Raw genomic sequence first — 17,535 nt, forward strand, 5'->3', positions numbered from 1 at the left:
ATCCCCCTTGCACCCTCTCGAGACCCAGTGCCTGCACACGCAGAGGCTCAGGTGGTCCCAAACTGCAGTGAAAGCCTCTGTGACTTTGTTGGTTTTGGCAAAGATAAATTACATTTATTTCACAGGGATGGAGGAGGGGGAAGGGAGAGGTGGCCAAAGCCCTGGTGGGCGGGATGGGTAGGAGGCAGATCTCATGCAGGCGACACCGAGGACACAGATGAGACCTCCGTTTTGGAGGCGCTGGAGAGTTCAGAGCCGTCGTCAACCTTCTTCCCAAAAAGCTGCAAGATGCAGTTTCGAAACTGGAAGGACAGAAAGTGTTATTGAGCAGAGCAGGAAAGGGTGGAGCCCTGTGCTGAACGTACGTGCCCGAGCCTTCCATTCACCCATTCCAAACGCCATGGGGGATGGAGGAAGGCTTGGGTTATTTCTCCCTCACACGCCGGGATGTCATCCGACTTAGCAGTTGATGGTGACTACACTGGGTTGAAGTGTGTTCCCCAAAAGATGTGTTCAGGTTAAGACGAGGTCACACTGGAGCCGGGTGGGCCCTAATCCAGTGACTGGTGTCCTCATAAGAAAAGGAGTGCTTAGACACGGACATGCAGACAGAGGGAAGATGGCCACGTGAAGATGAAGGCAGAGACTGGGGCGACACACCTTGGAGTCAAGGAGTGCCAAGGACTGCCGGCAGCCCTGCAACTGCTTCTCCCTCTCGGCCTCCATGGGAAACCTTTCCATTTGCCAACACCCTGATTTCAGACTCATGATTTCCAGAACCGTGAGAGAATCCATTTCTGTGGTTTGAAGCCACCGAGTTTGTGGTAGTTTGTGACGGCAGCCGCAGGGCAGTCATCCACAGTGACAGCTAAGGGGCAGTGGTGACCTGTCCCCAGACTGTCTGGTGAGCGGCTCAGAGAAATGTTAATGAAAAGGCATGTGGTTGTCATGTTTTTTCCAGTCCATGGATCTGGGGCAAGGTGAGGCCTAGGTAATGACAATCTAGCCCCTACCTCATCTCTCCAGGCAAGAGTCTTCCGGTACCAGGAGGAGGTCTGTCTTTGCTGCTTCACCCCAAAGAGATCTGGGCCATATGAATGTCTCAAATCATGTCCTGTGTCATCACTGAAGTAACCGCAATGCTTTGAGGACCCAGACCAAAGGCATTTTCTAATTATTTCAGGCCTACTCTTGACTAGCTCTACCTCCCTCTATCATCAAAACTCTCAAAATTAAAAAATATAATGGTTGAAATTAATAACATAAGACATGGGATGAACAGCAGAATCAGCTCAGCTGAAGAGCTGGGAGATAGGGTTGAGGAATCCATCCAGCAGCTGCTGCTTGAGCACCCGCTGTGTGCCAGACTCTGTCCTGAGCATAATTTCCTGTCTTCTTGGAACTGCGTTCCAGAAAATTCTCTCAGAATGTGTCAGGACAGGATAATTATGTGGAAAGGGTGAAAGCAGAGTTGGGGGCCTGGTGAGGTCCAGAAGTGCCAACATCTGTCTAGGAGGGGGAGTTCTGGAAGGGAGAATGGAAATAATCCAGTAAAGATAGTACTTGGCAAGATAGTTTAGGATCCCAGAAACCTAGAAAAGATCCTCATGAAAGTCAGGAAACGGGGGTCAGGGATAGAACTACACTCTGGGCATCAGTGTGCTACAGCGAGTTCCCGGAAATCCACTGCAGGCCTGGTCCTACTTACTGTTTAAAAGTTACCAGAGAGAATGAACCCTTAATGAACTCTGCAGACTTGGCTTGTGTGAGTCAAAGCCGAGCCAAAGGGGCTGGAGCCGTTGAGTGGCTCTAAGATGGAGGAGCAAGGAAGAGCCGAGTGGAAGGGATGGACTGGGCCTGGTGAAACGGGAGGCCCCTGCGCACCTTTCTGGCCACCATCGAGTCACATCACAGCTGCGCTTTAATGAAGCTTGTAACCTACAGGAGGTAGGGGGATTTAGGTGTGTGAGCAGCTTGCTGCTGAGGCCCAGTATGTCAGCTAAGGAGGCTGCCTCTGGGCAGGACCACAGCACTTCCCCACTGAACTAACCCACGAACTCGTGAAAGCTCTTGAACTCTTGGTCAGTGTAGCCAAGAAGGGCCGACTTTTGTTCTTATAGGAAGACAAATTCCAGAGGTTATGGTTTGAAAATGGAGAGATGAGGGTTGAGAAGGGTTGAGTCTGAACAGAAGAGGGGCACATGTAGGGTGGATATACCTAGGGCTCACCAACTCCTAGAGCGTCTGAACGCCAGGGGAGCCCCTGAAGCTCGGCAGCCATAGTTCTAGGGCCACCGGAAAGGAAGAGCACATGGCACACAGACGCTTTGGGAAATGCCACCCTCAGGCTGAGACTATAAAGGATTCCAGAGGGCGCACCTAAGCCTTCTGCTAAGGGCCAGCTGGAGCTCTGACTGGGGCTGGGTCACATGCTGAGCCTTTCCCGGTCATTTCCCTGGGGGATCCCCCAGATGCTCCGCGGGCTTCTCATCAGAGACATGATTCCAGGTGGGGCCATCACTCTGTCCTTCTAGGCCACACAGTATTTTGAGTGGGATCTGCTGATGGCGTTGCTTACCTGCCGGTTCATAAAGACATAGATAATGGGGTTGTAGATAGTGGCACTTTTGGCAAAGTAGGCTGGCAGGGCAGCCATCAGAGGGTGGAAGGCGTAGCCAGGGTTGGCAGCAGCAAAGCATGCGAAGAAGGTGTAGGGTCCCCAGCAGACGCAGTATGCGAAGATCATCACCATCACCATGCGCGTCACTTCCTTCTCTGCCTTCTGGGTGGATTCAGACTCTTTCTGCTGCTTTGCCACCTGAGGGAGACAGGGACAGTGAGTCGGGGGTTGGGGGGCAGCAAGAGGCAGGTGCCCCAGGCATAGGGAGATGTGGGAAGGAGGAGAGGAGCCCAGCAGCCAGCTTCCAGCCCTGAGTCGTGCATAGCCGGTCCCAGGCAGACATGGCGGCCTCAGGCTGGCCCTGGGGGAGTTCTAGAATTGGAGGTGGCACGTAGCTAGGCCTGGCCTAAGACAACCTCAGAGCTGGATCTAACAAGCTCCTTTGCTTCACCTGATCCCTTAACAGACTGTTCTGTCCTGCGCTCAGGCCTGAGCATGGAGGCCGGACCTGATCACTGGGTGTGGAGAATGAAGGAGCTAACAAGATGGAGATGGCGGGGGAGGCGAAAGCCGTGGCTGGCGGGGTGCCCAGTGGGAGTTTCAGAGCAATGCATACACATCCCTCAGGCTTCCTAGGCCAGGTTGGCCACTCTGTGGGCTAAATCCTGCCCTGGACTCATTGTGGCTGAGGGCAGCTGTGGTGGGGTGACTCCTTCATGCCTGGGAGGAAGGAGACGAATGACCTCCAGGCAGAGGCACTGTGGGGGAGGCCACAAAGGCCAGCAACCAGCTGCCAGAGATGAGGGACTGATGGCAGGCAGATGAGTGGGGATGAGAGAGGGACTGTGAGGGCTGGAATGCGGGGACGGCCAAGATAACAGGGCTAGGGTCACATTCTGGAGCTGGGGCTCCACCATCCCAGACTAATACAGCCTAAGCTATGGTTGGGTACGTGTGGGAGCCTTCAGCCCAAGGTGGTGGGGTGAGGGGGCCTTTCACAGGCTCACAGACTCCTCTAGGGAGAGCTCAGCAGGCATGCCCATCCAATTGTGGGCACAGGTAGCTTCATATAGGAAAGCCACCACCCTGAAAGGGCTCCCACTGCTAACAGAAAGAACCAGCCTTGCTCTCCTCGCTTGCCTGATGTCCCGCAGGGGCTCCCGGTGGTAACCTAGTCTAGGGGTAGGGGGTGATGGCTGTGGACAGGATCAGCTTCCCAAGGCAGAGGGCCAGATATGGAGTGTGGAGAGTGGGTCGGGGGTCAAATGGCACACTCGGGTCCACTCCTTGGTCGGCCCCACAGCCTATGAAAGGGACAAGGGTACTCCGGTGGCAGCCTCATAAAAACATGCCTTGATTTGCAGGTGTCATTTGCTGATGTGGCTGCTCCACTCTACTCTGTGGGAAAGGCAGCCTTTCCACCCCGGGGAGAACTGTCCGGGGTCGGGGAAAGGCACACCTCTATTCCCTTAGCGGACTCCTCCAGGGAGGGAGTGGCAGTGCTTTCCCGTCTCACAGACCTGAGGACAACGGGGCTGGGGCTGAACCTGCAGGCAGTGGTACAGCCCCAAAGGAATCGCCTGATTCTCATCGCTGGATCTTAATATTTTCTTATAGGGGTAGAATCCTCTTCTCTAATGATTTTTGAAAAAAATAGTTTAGGAGTCTCAGTGGACTGATTTGGGGGCAGAGATACTTAGGGGCAGGAGGAATCGGGGGGCTTACCGCTCGGATGGCCAGCCACACTTGGAGGTAGCAGAGCACGATGATAGCCAGTGGAATGATGCAGCAGGTGACCATGAGGACAATCATGTAAGACTGCACCCCGGGGTACGAGCTGCCACTGAACACATCTGGGCCGCATGAAGTCTTTAGGCCATGGGGCCAGTACCTGGAGAGAAGGGCCAGCAGCCAGTCCTGATGCAGGGGGCAGTGATCCAGGACCCCCAGCTCAGGCATGGTGCTGACTCGGATGGAGTTTGTTTTTTTAAATTGAGGTGAAATTCACTTTGCATGAAATTTCCCGATTTGAAGTGATCAATTCTGTGACAGTCACCACCTCTGCTTCCAGAACATTTGCATCAACCCAAAACAAAACCGTTGGGTAGGATTTTGGTAAATCCTTGTCCATTTTTAGATGTCATGCCTTTCCTGTTTTTAAAATTCTGGTAAAATATACATAACATAAAATGTACCATTATAGGCCAGGCACAATGGCTCACGCATATAATCCCAGCATATTGGGAGGCAGAGGTAGGAGGATTGCTTGAGCCCAGGAGTTCAAGACTAGCCTGGAACACGCAGTGAGATCTTGTCTCTACAAAAAATAAAAAAATTAGCCGGGTAAAGTGGTGCACCTGTAGTCCCAGCTCATCAGGAGGCTGAGGTGGGAGGATCACTTGAGCCCAGGAGGTCGAGGGTGCAGTGAGCCATAATTACACCACTGCACTGTGCCAGCCTGGGTGACAGAGTGAGACCCTGTCTAAAAAAAAAAATAAATAAAAGTACCATTATGACCTTTGGTACATTCACGATGCTGTGCAAACATCTCCACTATCTGCTTCCAGAACATTTTCATCTACCCAATCACTCCCCCTTTTTACAAACGGAGTGTGAGGTTCCATCTTGCCCTGACCTTCTGAGAACACCCGTGAAGAGCTGAGTCTTTTATCTGAGGTCAGCTAGGCCATGACTGAAATAAAAGGCCCTGCTCACTGGGTGGCCTGAAGGATTAAATGAGACAACCCGCGGGAGAGCCTCCATCAGGGTCAGCTCGCCACACATGTTTGATAACAGGCAACTGTGTGGGGCATGGTGGCATGAGGAGGGTGGGAGACAGAGACAGGCTTTCACAAGGTTTGTTTCCCAGAATGATGGAACGTTCCCAAAAAAAGAACATTCCCTCTCCAAACACCACGAGAACTTATTCACGGGCTTGTTGAAAAAACAGTGAAATGCTGTCCATCCAGTCCCTCCCAATCAAACATTTGAGCCACTTGCTTGGCCTGGCCAGGACATGTGCTCTGCAGGCCCAGGTGGATCTATGACCCAAGCAGCCTCTGAAAGGTGGGGGGCGGGGTGGGGCAGCATGTGCAAGAAAGAGACCTGGAATGCAAACACACTGTCTGTTCACTGACAGCTGTGTTGATGGCCCGAGCTCTGTGTGCTCCTGTGACCCGATCGTGCTTGGGACAAATATGTTTCCAGAGGTTCGGGGACCACAGATCCATTTCTATGTTGCAGCCACATTCATACATTGATAGACGTTGCATGCTCAGAGGTGCCCAGAGAAAGGAAGTGATTTGCCTTAAGGTCACAGAGTCTGACCCTGCCCACTCCATCTTGCGCCCTTGCACCCTTACCTGCTCCAACCAAAGATGGGCGGGGCCGTCCACACAGCAGACCAGATCCAGGAGAAGGCAATGCCCACGATGGCGAGCTTGGCATCAAATCTCACGTTGCCAAAGGGCTTGCAGACCACCAGCCACCTCTCCCAGGAAATGATGGCCAGGGACCAGAGACCTGTGATCCCTACAGGGAGAGCAGACAGATGAGGGCTTTGTGCCGAAGCAAAGGTGGAACAGCCTTCAATGTCACTGCTCCCTTCCCCGACCAGCCGAAAACTTTCAAAATCAGGAGGTGTCCTCCCACCCAGCTGTAAAATCTAAGTCTCCAAAGAGTGTTTTCAGGTCCAGGGTGAGCAGGCCCCTGGGTCAGCTTGTTTCTCTAACTCCTGCTTTCCACTTCCTTCCCCATGTCATTCAGCCTCTCCTCCCGCCTTGCTTCCCCACTGACCCCAGCGCCTTACTCTCTGCTCCTCTGTTCTCCTCCTCTCCTCCCCCTTTCTTTCTTTCCTCTTAAACCTCTGTTGCTCTCCCTCTGGAGCAGGAGCTTAGAGCTCCCAGTTTGGCCAGCGGGTTTCTTGCCAACCCAGTCTTAGAATCTCGAATCTGGGAACAGAACTCAGGGAGCTCTGTCCTCAACCTCCACACATCCAGCACCAAAAGGGAAGCCAGAGCCACAGACACAGTGGCCAGTGCCTGTTCACCCACAGGAGCCCTGTTACCACTTCTCGCCTCTTGGCCACCAGCCCTTCCTCTAATGACAGAACTCTTGATGGCCACGTCCAGAGCAGCATAGCCACACTGAGCTGTTGTTGTCCCAGCCAAGAGCAAGGAATCAGGCCCTGTGTAGACCCCTGTGTTCCTCCTTCCGGTACACACCCATGTTCCTTTAGGCGTTTGTAAAGGCCTTAGATTCTCCCCGGCTCCCTCTCTGCAGTAGGTGGAGACAGTTTCCCACTGTCCTGCTTAGACCCCAAACGTCTGCACACAGAATTCAGGGCTCCACGGACTGAGGTGAAAAAACCGACATCTTTCTCTCCATCAACCTCGAACAGACACTGGGCATTTCCTTCCATTATGAACGTGGCAGTATTAGCAGTACCCGTGACTCGGTCAGCGAGAGAGGTCACAGATGTTTTTCTGTCAATTCATAGAGGTGGCAGACAGTTTGAGCATCACTTATGTTCATCACTACTCTGAAATAACAGTGATTGTCAGGCGGGATCCTGTTATTTAATACTTCAGTACTGAGTGGTGTCACTAATACGTTTAATACATGCTTTTATTTTTATTTACTTTTTGAGACAGAATCTCACTCTGTTGCCCAGGCTGAGTGCAGTGCTGCCATCACAGTTCACTGAAGTCTTGACCTCCAGAGCTCAAGTGATCCTCCCACCTCAGCCTCCTGAGTAGTCCTGGGACTACCGGTGTGCCACCACGCCCAGCTGTTTTTATTTGTTGTAGGGAAGAGGTCTCACTATGTTGCCCAGGATGGTCTCAAATTCCTGGAGGCAAGCAGTCCTCCTACCTCAGCCTCCCAAAGTGCTGGGATTACAGGCATGAGCCTGGCCAATAAATGCTTTTAAAGAAAGACTGTGCTACTGATGAATGTTTAATACTTCGATAACTGTTTTTCAATATAATTTGCTGCCTTTGTAATCCTGGGGGTCTCATTTTATGCGTTTGCAAAAATTCCTCTGAGATGGGGTCCATAGGCTTCCCAGATGGCCAAGGTCATCCGTGGGCCAAAACTGGTGGGGAAGTGCTGGCTGCTTGGCACCTGACTGACCCAGGAACAGACCATGAGCAGAGGCAAGGGTGAGCGGGAGACCCTGGCAGAAACAGAGATAGACGTGGGCGGAGATGCAGGGGGGCACTCAGGAAGGGTCGTGTGACCACCGAGGCCATGCCTGCTGCAGAGAGCACTCAGATCTGGGGATGGACCTTCTCTGCCTGACCTTCCCTTGGCTCCCCTTCTAGACTGTCAGGGTAGTGCCGGGACTTGGACAAACGCCCTCTCTGGTCTGGGCCATCGTGGGTAAAATTCAAGGCAGTTAACAGGGAGTGGGGAGGCTGCTAAGAGAGATGAGGGGAGGCAAGAGCAGGAGCTGCTCCTGTTGGATGTGGGGTCTCCTCCTCCTGAAATAAAGTTCCAGCTGCTGGGTGTGACCTCTGAGGCCTCCAAGACCTGGGCCTGGCCACCTTGTGTCTGGCAGCCACAGCTGCTTGGTGGTACTCTGCCCACTGGAACCACCAACTGCTCCCACCTGCTCCTCCACCACCTGCCCCAGGCCCCTTCTTGTCTGAGAGGACTGATGACAGTACTGTGTGGTCGCCGTCTGGGTGTAGGGCCCCCTCCGTAGCACAGAGCCTGGCACACTGGTACCTCTCGGCCACTGTCTGCTGACCTGAGCGGAATCATGGCCCACAGATATATTAGTGATGGGGATGGGGAGAGGATCTGGGAATTGTGTCTCCTCCAGGAAAAGCAGATGCCGGTGAGCTGAAATGGCAGGCATCCCTAATTGCAGGGGAGTTCTGTCCAGAGTGCCCAGAGTCCCCACTCCCCTACTGTTCTGGAGTTGTCTAGCTCTGTATCTGTCTCCTCCCACACCAACCCCATAGCTCTGAACTGGCTGTTCCCGGGCAGAGCCTGACTCAAGAGTAGGAACTCAGGGTATGTTGGACTGAAGGGAGCTGAATTTAATGTGACTGTCCAGATAGAAACCTCCAGAACCCTTCATTATATGGATGTGAGGCACAGATGTGGAGGGAGATAGACCCACAGGAGAAGCTGGGCCCAGCTCATCATGAGGTGGTCGGAGGGGCTTGCAGAGTGAATGAGTGGTTTCTGCTGAGCTTGGGCCCCGACTGGCTTACCACACAGGGAGACGGTGAAGCCTTCCAGGACACACATAGGGTGGCCCAGCACGAAGTAGCCAGAGACCTGGTTCACAACACTGATAGTGCTGGCGATGACGGTCTCTGCTAGATCAGCAACTGCCAGGTTCACCAGGATCCAGTTCAGCGGGTGGCGCAACTTCTTGAACTTCATGGTGGCAGCCAGCACAAGCCCATTTGTGAAGACGGATGCGGTGACCACAAAGATCATCCAGACACTGGTGAGGTGGTACACCCATCTGGGAGCGATGTGGTAGTTGGGGCCTTCAAAGGGGCCTGGGGGCAGGAGGCAGAGGAGAGAGAGGAGCTGGGCGGCAGCCCCGCCTGTCTATACCAATGCCGATCTCACCTCTCCCTGCCCCATCAAGGCCTCCCCTCCCCCTCCCGCCCTCCTGCCTTTGCAATTGGCTCTTTCCCTCCAGCTTTGCCCATCCTCAGACCGACAGCCTTCCCTCCATCCTGTCGCTCAAGCCAGAGACCATCGCCTGCTGGTCACCGGCACTGGCACCTTGAACTTAACGGAACTCCTCATCATCTCCCCAAACTGATTCCCTGCTCCCAGTATGCAGTCACCCCGCTTCCCTGCTCCCCTCTTCCCTTCGCCTCAGCTCTACCTCCTACCTCCCAGAGTCCTCTGCCCTTCCATAGACAGACGCTTTCCTCGTGTAAAGCCAAGCTCAGATGCATTTGCCTTCCAGCAGCCTTTCCAGATTCCCCAACTAGTGGTAACTCACCCCCTTGAGGGGAAGACCACTACCCACCTCTGTCACCTTCTGTCACATATAGGAGTTACTGTTCATGATGATCTGAATGTGCGTGTCCCCCATAAATTGCTGTGTTGAAATCCCAACCCCCAAGGTGATGGTATTAGGAGGTGGGGCCTTTGGCAGGTCATTCAGTTCATGTGTGCAGAGCGAGTGGGGCCCTCATGAATGGGATTAGTGCCCTTATAAAAGAGGCCCTAGAAGCTGGGCATGGTGGCTCACGCCTGTAACCCCAGCCACTCAGCAGGTCAACGTGGGAGGATCACTTGAGCCTTTGGGAACAGTTCAAATTAGCTGGGAATGGTGGCTCATGCCTGTAATCCCAGCACTTTGGGAGGCTGAGGCAGGAGTGTCTCTTGAGCCCAGGAGTTCAAATCCAACCGGGGCAACATGGCAGCATCTCATATTAAAAAAATTTTTTTTAATTAAAACTTTTTAATTTTTTAAAAGAGTCCCTAGAGCGCTTTCTAGCTCTCTTTTTACCCTGTGAGGATACAACAAATTGTTGGCAATCTGCGGCCAGGAAGAGGTTCCTTGCCAGAGCCCACCACGCTGGCACCCTGACTTCCAGCCTCCAGAGCTGTGAGAAATAAATTTGTCATTTAAAAGCCACCCAATCTATGGTAATTTCTCTTTTATTCTTTTCTTTTTTTTTTTTTTTTGGTTTTGTTTTTTGTTTTATGAGACAGAGTCTTGCTCTGTCGCCCAGGCTCGAGTGCAGTGGTGTGATCTTGGTTCACTGCAACCTCTGTCTCCCGGGTTCCAGTGATTCTCCTGCCTCAGGCCCTCAGGTATCTGGGACTACGAGGTGCGCATTACCGCAATGGCTAATTTTTTTATTTCTGTAGAGATGGGGTCTGGCTATGTTGCCTAGGCTGGTCTCGAACTCCTGACTTCAAGTGACCCGCCCACCTCGGCCTCCCAAGTAGCTGGGACTACAAATGCATTTCTTCTCCTTTTTATTTGTAGGAGTTTGTTAGGGCTCTACACCTTTTTTGTTGGAAGGACCTTTGTCGTAACATTGTTTTTGGCAGATTACTTGAAGGGATTGCAAGCCACAGACCTGCTGCCATATAAGGCCTCATGGAGAGTCCCAAGATTTATCAAGAGATTCTTTAGTTGTGTGTTAGAAAAGTCCAACTCAAGCTAGCTTAAGAAAAATGGGGATTTCCTGGCTCCGGCCAGGAGAGACAGATAAATCTCACCCCTAGCACAGCTGGATCCCACAAGGCCCCTGCTGCCCTCTGTGCACGGGCCCCATTTGTTCCTAACACAAGGAGCTTCCAGAAACCCACTGACAATGTCTGCAATTCTGATACCTGGCACTGGCTCCCCAGGAACCCTCAGTATGAGCAGTAGGGACAGACCATTGACAATTGAAGGCCTTCGTGGTGTCAGTCTCCATGCAGAAGGAAGCAGAGGGGAGCAATGGGGTTGCTGATGGACCTAAGAACAGAGAACCCCCAAACTGTCGGCAGCTCTTCCCTGGGAAGTACTTCGGGTGAACTGGGGAAGAGCAGCTGAGACTGGGAGGGTTTGGGACGCTCTGGCCTGTAGGCAAGTGCAAGGGGCTGGAGCAATCTAGGTGCTGTGACCTCTCAAAACAAGGCAGCCAGTTCTCTTCCCTGGCAACCCTTGCGGTCCAAATTGGGCAGTGCAGGGACAAGGGGGCAAAGGAGAGAACAGGTCCCAGCAGCAGTGGGGGAGAGAACAGGTCCCAGCAGCAGTGGGGGAGGGGACAGGAGCTGCCACCAGTGCAACTAGAGCTGGTGTAATGGCCTGCCTCGCCCTTGTGAAAGTTCTGGAACTGATTTCATGAAGCAACGAGCAAGAGAATCAAAGTCAACTCCCAGGCAAAGTGATTCGAGGAAATACAGGGAGAGAGGGAAGGCAGCAGCAGGGGGAGAAGGGGACGCAGTGGCGCAGAGAAGCCAGCCTTCTTCAAGTACACCCTTTTTTTTTTTTGAGACGGAGTCTCGCTCCGTCGCCCAGGCTGGAGTGCAGTGGCGCGTTCTGGGCTCACTGCAAGCTCCGCCTCCCGGGTTCACGCCATTCTCCTGCCTCAGCCTCCTGAGTAGCTGGGACTACAGGCGCCGCCACCTCGCCCGGCTAGTTTTTTGTATTATTTTTAGTAGAGACGGGGTTTCACTGTGTTAGCCAGGAAGGTCTCGATCTCCTGACCTCGTGATCCGCCCATCTCGGCCTCCCAAAGTGCTGGGATTACAGGCTTGAGCCACCGCGCCCGGCCTTTTTTTTTTTTGAGACAGAGTCTCGCTCTGCCGCCCAGGCTGGAGTGCAGTGGCGTGATCTTGGCTCACTACAAGCTCCGCCTCCCGGGTTCACGCCATTCTCCTGCCTCAGCCTCCCGAGTAGCTGGAACTACAGGCGCCCGCCACCTCGCCCAGCTAGTTTTTTTGTATTTTTTAGTAGAGACGGGGTTTCACTGTGTCAGCCAGGAAGGTCTCGATCTCCTGACCTCGTGATCCGCCCGTCTCGGCCTCCCAAAGTGCTGGGATTACAGGCTTGAGCCACCGCGCCCGGCCAACTTTTCTAGATTTTAATTTAAAACTTTTAGCTGTTTTATTACATAATTATAAACAAAATTTAAGTGGCTGGGGTCGGTGGCTCACATCTGTAATCCCAGCACTTTGGGAAGCTGAGGTGGGCGGATGACTTGAGGTCAGCAGTTTGAGACCAGCCTGGCCAACATGGTAAAACCCTGTCTCTACTGAAAATAAAAAAATTAGCTGGACGTGGTGGCGGGCACCTGTAGTCCCAGCTCCTTGGGAGGCTGAGGCAGGAGAATCGCTTGAACCCCGGAGGCGGAGGTTGCAGTGAGCTGACATCACGCCACTGCACTCCAGCCTGGGCGACACAGTGAGAGTGTCTTGAAAAAATAAAATAAAATAAAATAAAAATTTAAATTGAAAGACCAATCTCTGAAAATCAGCAACAAAAGAAATGAAACTAAATGCATATCCACTGAGTGGCCTATCACTTAGAGAGGGACTGTTCTAAGGGACTTGAAACACACTGGTTTACTACAGTACCTAGTGGCATATACCCTCAGGGGAAGAAGACCTGTGAAGATGTGAAAGTTTTGGTCACCAATAGGTGAAGACAGGGTAAGGTGTCCAAATGCCATCATTTTCCATCCACACTGCAGTGGTTTAATTGGTATGGGCGTTGAGTTTCACTAGCCACCAACACCCCTGAAAAGAGACACTCTCCTTGCCAAAACACACCAACAAATCCAACCTGCCTCTGGTCAGACCCTCAGATCAACTGCCAATTTACAGAAAAATCATAATGAACAACGTCAGAGGAGACTGTCAGGCTACGTCATGAACGACTTGCTTTCTTCCAGAAATAAATTGCAGGGAGATAGAGCGGGAACCTCTAGATTCAAAGATAGTCAAAAGGCTTATCAATCAATCTGAATGTGTGGACCTCAATTGAGCCCTGGTTCAAGCAAACTGAAAATACGTATGACGTTTTTTGAACACTATTAGGTATTTGAAGCTATTCAAGAAATATTGTTACACTCGTCAGTGTGATGATGACTTGTGGTTATGTATTGAGAAGATCCCTTTTCTCCTAGAGTAACATAGTAAAGATTTACAGAGGGAAGGGTGTGAGGTCTTGGATTTGCTTCCAAGAATCAGGAAGAAAGGGTAGTGGAGGGGTTACAGATGAAATGAGATGAAACTGTGGAAGTTGAGTGATGGGTACCGGGGTTCATTACACTCTATTACACTCTTCCTTCTACTTTAGTAGATGCTTGAAGTTTTGTGAAAAAAAAAAAAACAACAAAAAACAAAAAACCCACCCGGACATTTGAAAAGAGTGCATTGAAGCATCATGCATTGATGAAGTCTGGGGGCATCTAGGAAGAGACTGTTGCATTGCCACCAAGGAAATTCTGGGCACAGTCATGTTGAGGTCAACTGCAAGATCCTCAGCCGGTTTGGTCTGGGCACTCTGTCACTAATTGGCACTCGGTCCTGGCCACCCCACAGTGGGATATTTATTGCCAACCAAGGAGCTGGCGTGGTTTCTGGAAACCACAGCCCCATAGCCTGCATGATGTTCCTTTTTTTGAGACGGAGTCTCGCTCTGTCACCAGGTTGGAGTGCAGTGGCACGATCTTGGCTCACCACAACCTCCGCCTCCTGGGTTCAACGATTCTCCTGCCTCAGCCTCCCGAGTAGCTGAGACTACAGGCGTGTGCCACGAAGCCCAGCTAATTTTTGTAATTTTAGTAGAGATGGCGTTTCACTATGTTGGCCAGGATGGTCTCTATCTCTTGACCTCAAGAGCCGCCCGCCTGGGCCTCTCAAAGTGCTGGGATTACAGGCATGAGCCACCACGCCCTGCCTTCACAATGTTCTTGAAGGCACCAAAGGAATTTGGTTTGGAGGAGGGGCCAGGGGAGAGGGCCAGGAGTAGGGAGGTCACTGGCGTCCTCAGCTTCTTTGAGGGCCTGCGTGCAGCTTTTGGATTGGGCAACTGCCAATGGCAGAACTCAGGCTGCCCTGATGAGAGCTTTCAGCTTTCTATTGTGCCTGAGCCCTCTCTCCCAGGACTGCTCCAAAGGGAAAGGTGGCCCTGGGCGCCAATCTAGCCTCTTCCCCCAGAGGTGTGCAGCCAAAAGCTGTGTGGCCCCATCATAGAGTTCAACAAAATGACTGCTACAATCTCTGCCGACCCCGAAGTTCTAGAAGTTTCTTGCCCTCTGCTGCTGTCTTCCCCACCCTCCCGCCTCCCTTGGGTGTGTCAGTATGTTGCCTCCTTTTGGCTTCAAATGTAAAGACAGACCCGACTCTTCCCCAGGAAGCTGAGGGACTCTGTGGAATGAGAGGTTACTTGCTAGCAGTGAACACACTCATCTACGGGCCAGAAAGAAACAGCACATAAATTCTTCCCCAGCCATGGATTCTCAAAGAGGCTGGGAAGCCTGTGTGGCTTGCGAATGCATATTCGATATTATGGTGTCCTTCTAGATTCGGAGAGGACCCCTGGATTCATGTCGTCTGAAAAGCTATGGGAGAAAGCCTCTGCTGGTGGGGATGTGCAGAAGAGAGATTCCCTTGGGCGGGGCAGGTGGGTGGTCGGTGGCCCCCAGTGCAGCCACCCAGCCTCCACGGGCCTGCTGGCTCACCTCTGGTGGAGTTGCTGTTGGTGTAGGTGAAGATGCTGGACTGGGTGCTGTCCTCATAGCTGTCCTGCGGATGGCGGCCTGCGAGCCTTTGGAGGCTCCACTGCTGGGCCATGGCTATGGAAAGCCCTGTCCCCAACGGCAGCCAGCCCTGGCGCATCACCTGAGGGTCACGGCGCTTTATACTGGCCTGTGGGATCAGCCCGGGCCTCTTCACCTTAAAAGCTCCCAAACCCTACACTACCTGATCTCTTAATTGGGCCTGGGACTTAGACCTCCTCCTCCCACCTCTTGCTCCCCTGCTCCTGAGGCGAGCCCGCAAGGGCGGCTCAGAGGGATTTGCTGGGAACCAAACTCAGACGCCCCACCCATCCCCGCCAGGCAGGTGGAGGTGACTGTGGGAGCCTCTGTGGCCCTCTCTGTGTTTATGTGTCCTCTGTTCCCTTCTACTGTCTTGTGCCCGCCTTTGGGGCAGGTAGACTCAAGGGTCAGGTTTTGCAGACTGGGGGGTGGGTGGTGAAGCTGCCCAGAGCCTGAATCCTCCTTTCTCATGTGGTTCTCTTGAAAGCCCAGGGAGACTTTTTAGGGTCGAGGCCTGGAACCAGATCCTCCTTGCGAAGCTGGCCGTCTCCGTGGGCCCAAACGGGCGAGATTTGTGCCAGTGGGGGCTCCTCCTCCAGGGTGGGGGGAGGGTGCAGGCTGACTGCGCGCATCCTGCTCTTGGCTTCCCTCCTCCCCCTTTCCCCCCATGAGCTGCAGGTCCTTCAGCCGTCAGGGTGCTCATGCAGTGCCCCCATCAGCCCAGGGCAGCACCTGCTCAGGTCTCCCTTGCCCTGAGTTCACAGGCTTGCCTTGGGCTTTACCAACCACAGGCCCCCTGTTGACAGAGGATTCAGACAGGCCGTGTCTGCTGTCCCTCTGTCACCATGCTTGGCAGGGGCACAGATGACCTGTTAGTGCCCAACTCCGTAGCCTTGCCTCAGTTTCCTACCAAGGGGCCCTGTCCTCTCCACAGCCCTCCCATCCCAGCGCTCCCCACCGGGAGCACATCCCCTTTCACAGCTTACACCAGCTCCCGGCTCAGCCCCGAAATCCAGCTCCCTCCAGGTACCTCCTTTTGGGTTTATTCCTTAAGCTCAAGAAAGCCAAGATGTGAGCTTGTGGCCTCCTGTCCCTGTTCTTGGAGCCACGATTCTCCAGCATTCCTGGCTCATACTTACACTCCTGGCAGCATGGCCTCTGCTGCAGGCACAGGGGGGCCCTGGCTGCCAAGCTGAAGGCCAGGGCTGCATGGAGCCCTAGCCTGGCTACCCATAGCAAGAATGGCTTTTAACATCTGTCACTGCCTGCCACGTGCTAGGTGCCAAGCTAGGGGCCCCATGTGGAAGAGAAGACGAGTCCTGACCATAGACTTGCCAGGGTCCATTCACAGCCTAGAAAGGTGGGCTCGATGCCCAGCGGCACTGGTGAGCTTTTTCTCTGACTCCGTCACTTCTATGCCTGTGTACCCAAGATACTTGAAAATGTGTATCCACACAAAAACCCATACATGAATACAAACAGAGCACTGTTCCCAACAGGCCACATGGTAGAAGCAACCTGGAAGTCCAGGAGCAGATGAGTCGGTAATCAAAAAGTGGCCTGTCCGTACAATGGAGTATCATTTGGCCATAACAGGGAATGAAGGGCTGACCTACGCTACAACGTGCACAGACCTGAAAAACAGCACACTCGGTGAGTGAAGCCAGACACAAAAGGCCACAGAGCGCATGGCTCCATCTCTGTGAAATGCTTAGATAGGCCAATCCAGAGACACAGAAAGCAGAGGAATGGGTGTCAGGACAGCGGAGGGAGGGAAATGGAGGATCACTTCTTAATGGGTACAGGGAATGCTTTATGGGTGATAAAAATGTTCTAAAATTGGATTGTGATGGTGCGGCCACTGTGGAAAACAGTTTGGCAGCTCCTGCAAAAGTTAAACCTAGAATTCCCATAGGGCCCAGCAACTGCACTGCTGGGTATAGGCCCAGAGGAATGGAAAGCAGGGTCTGGAAGGGCCTCCCAAAGAGCTGGGATTACAGGAATGATTCACAACAGCTGAAACATGGAAGCAACCTGTGTCCATCAACAGACAATTGGGCTGGACATGGTGGCTTATGCCTGTAATCCCAGTTCTTTGGGAGGCCAAGGTGAGAGGATCACTTGAGCCCAGGAGTTTGAGACTAGCCTGGGCCACATAGTGAGACTCTGTCTCTACAAAAAATACAAAAATTAGCAGGGCACAGTGGCAGGCGCCTGTAGTCACAGCTACTTGGGAGGTGGAGAGGTGGGAGGACTGCTTGAGCCTGGGAGGTTGAGGCTGCGGTGAGCTGTGATGGCGCCAGGGCACTCCAGCCTGAGTGACAGAGCAAGACTCTGTCTCAAAGCAAACAAAGAAACAAACATCAATGGATGATTAGATAAACAAATTGTGGTCTATACAGACAATGGAATATGATTCACCCTTAAAAAGAAATGAAATTTGACACATGCTCAAACATGGATGACCGTTGAGGACATTGCTCAGTGAAATGAGCCAGTCACAGGAGGGCAAATACTGTAAAATTACCACTTATACGAGGGGCCTAGAGTGGTCAACTCCATAGAGATGGACAGTGGAAGGGGGGGTGCCAGGGGCTGGGGGGTGGGGAGCTGGTATTGAACGGGGTCAGAGCTTCAGTTTGGGAAGATGAACGAGTTCTGTGGCTG

The 17,535-nt window shown here is 52.8% G+C and overlaps 1 protein-coding gene across 1 annotated transcript; it reads right to left on the reverse strand.

The window, feature by feature from the left end:
- Positions 1–88: 88 nt before the first annotated feature.
- On the reverse strand, positions 89–14,943 carry LOC105467945 (long-wave-sensitive opsin 1). Its single transcript, XM_071088757.1, has 6 exons — positions 14,791–14,943; positions 8,845–9,141; positions 5,983–6,151; positions 4,346–4,511; positions 2,579–2,818; positions 89–302 (listed from the first exon to the last, which is right to left on the reverse strand). Exons 1-6 carry the CDS (start codon positions 14,900–14,902, stop codon positions 192–194), a joined length of 1,095 nt encoding a protein of 364 aa, XP_070944858.1. The 5' UTR covers positions 14,903–14,943; the 3' UTR covers positions 89–191.
- Positions 14,944–17,535: the final 2,592 nt, after the last annotated feature.

This window comes from Macaca nemestrina, chromosome X, assembly GCF_043159975.1.
Source record: "Macaca nemestrina isolate mMacNem1 chromosome X, mMacNem.hap1, whole genome shotgun sequence".
Taxonomy (NCBI): domain Eukaryota; kingdom Metazoa; phylum Chordata; class Mammalia; order Primates; family Cercopithecidae; genus Macaca; species Macaca nemestrina.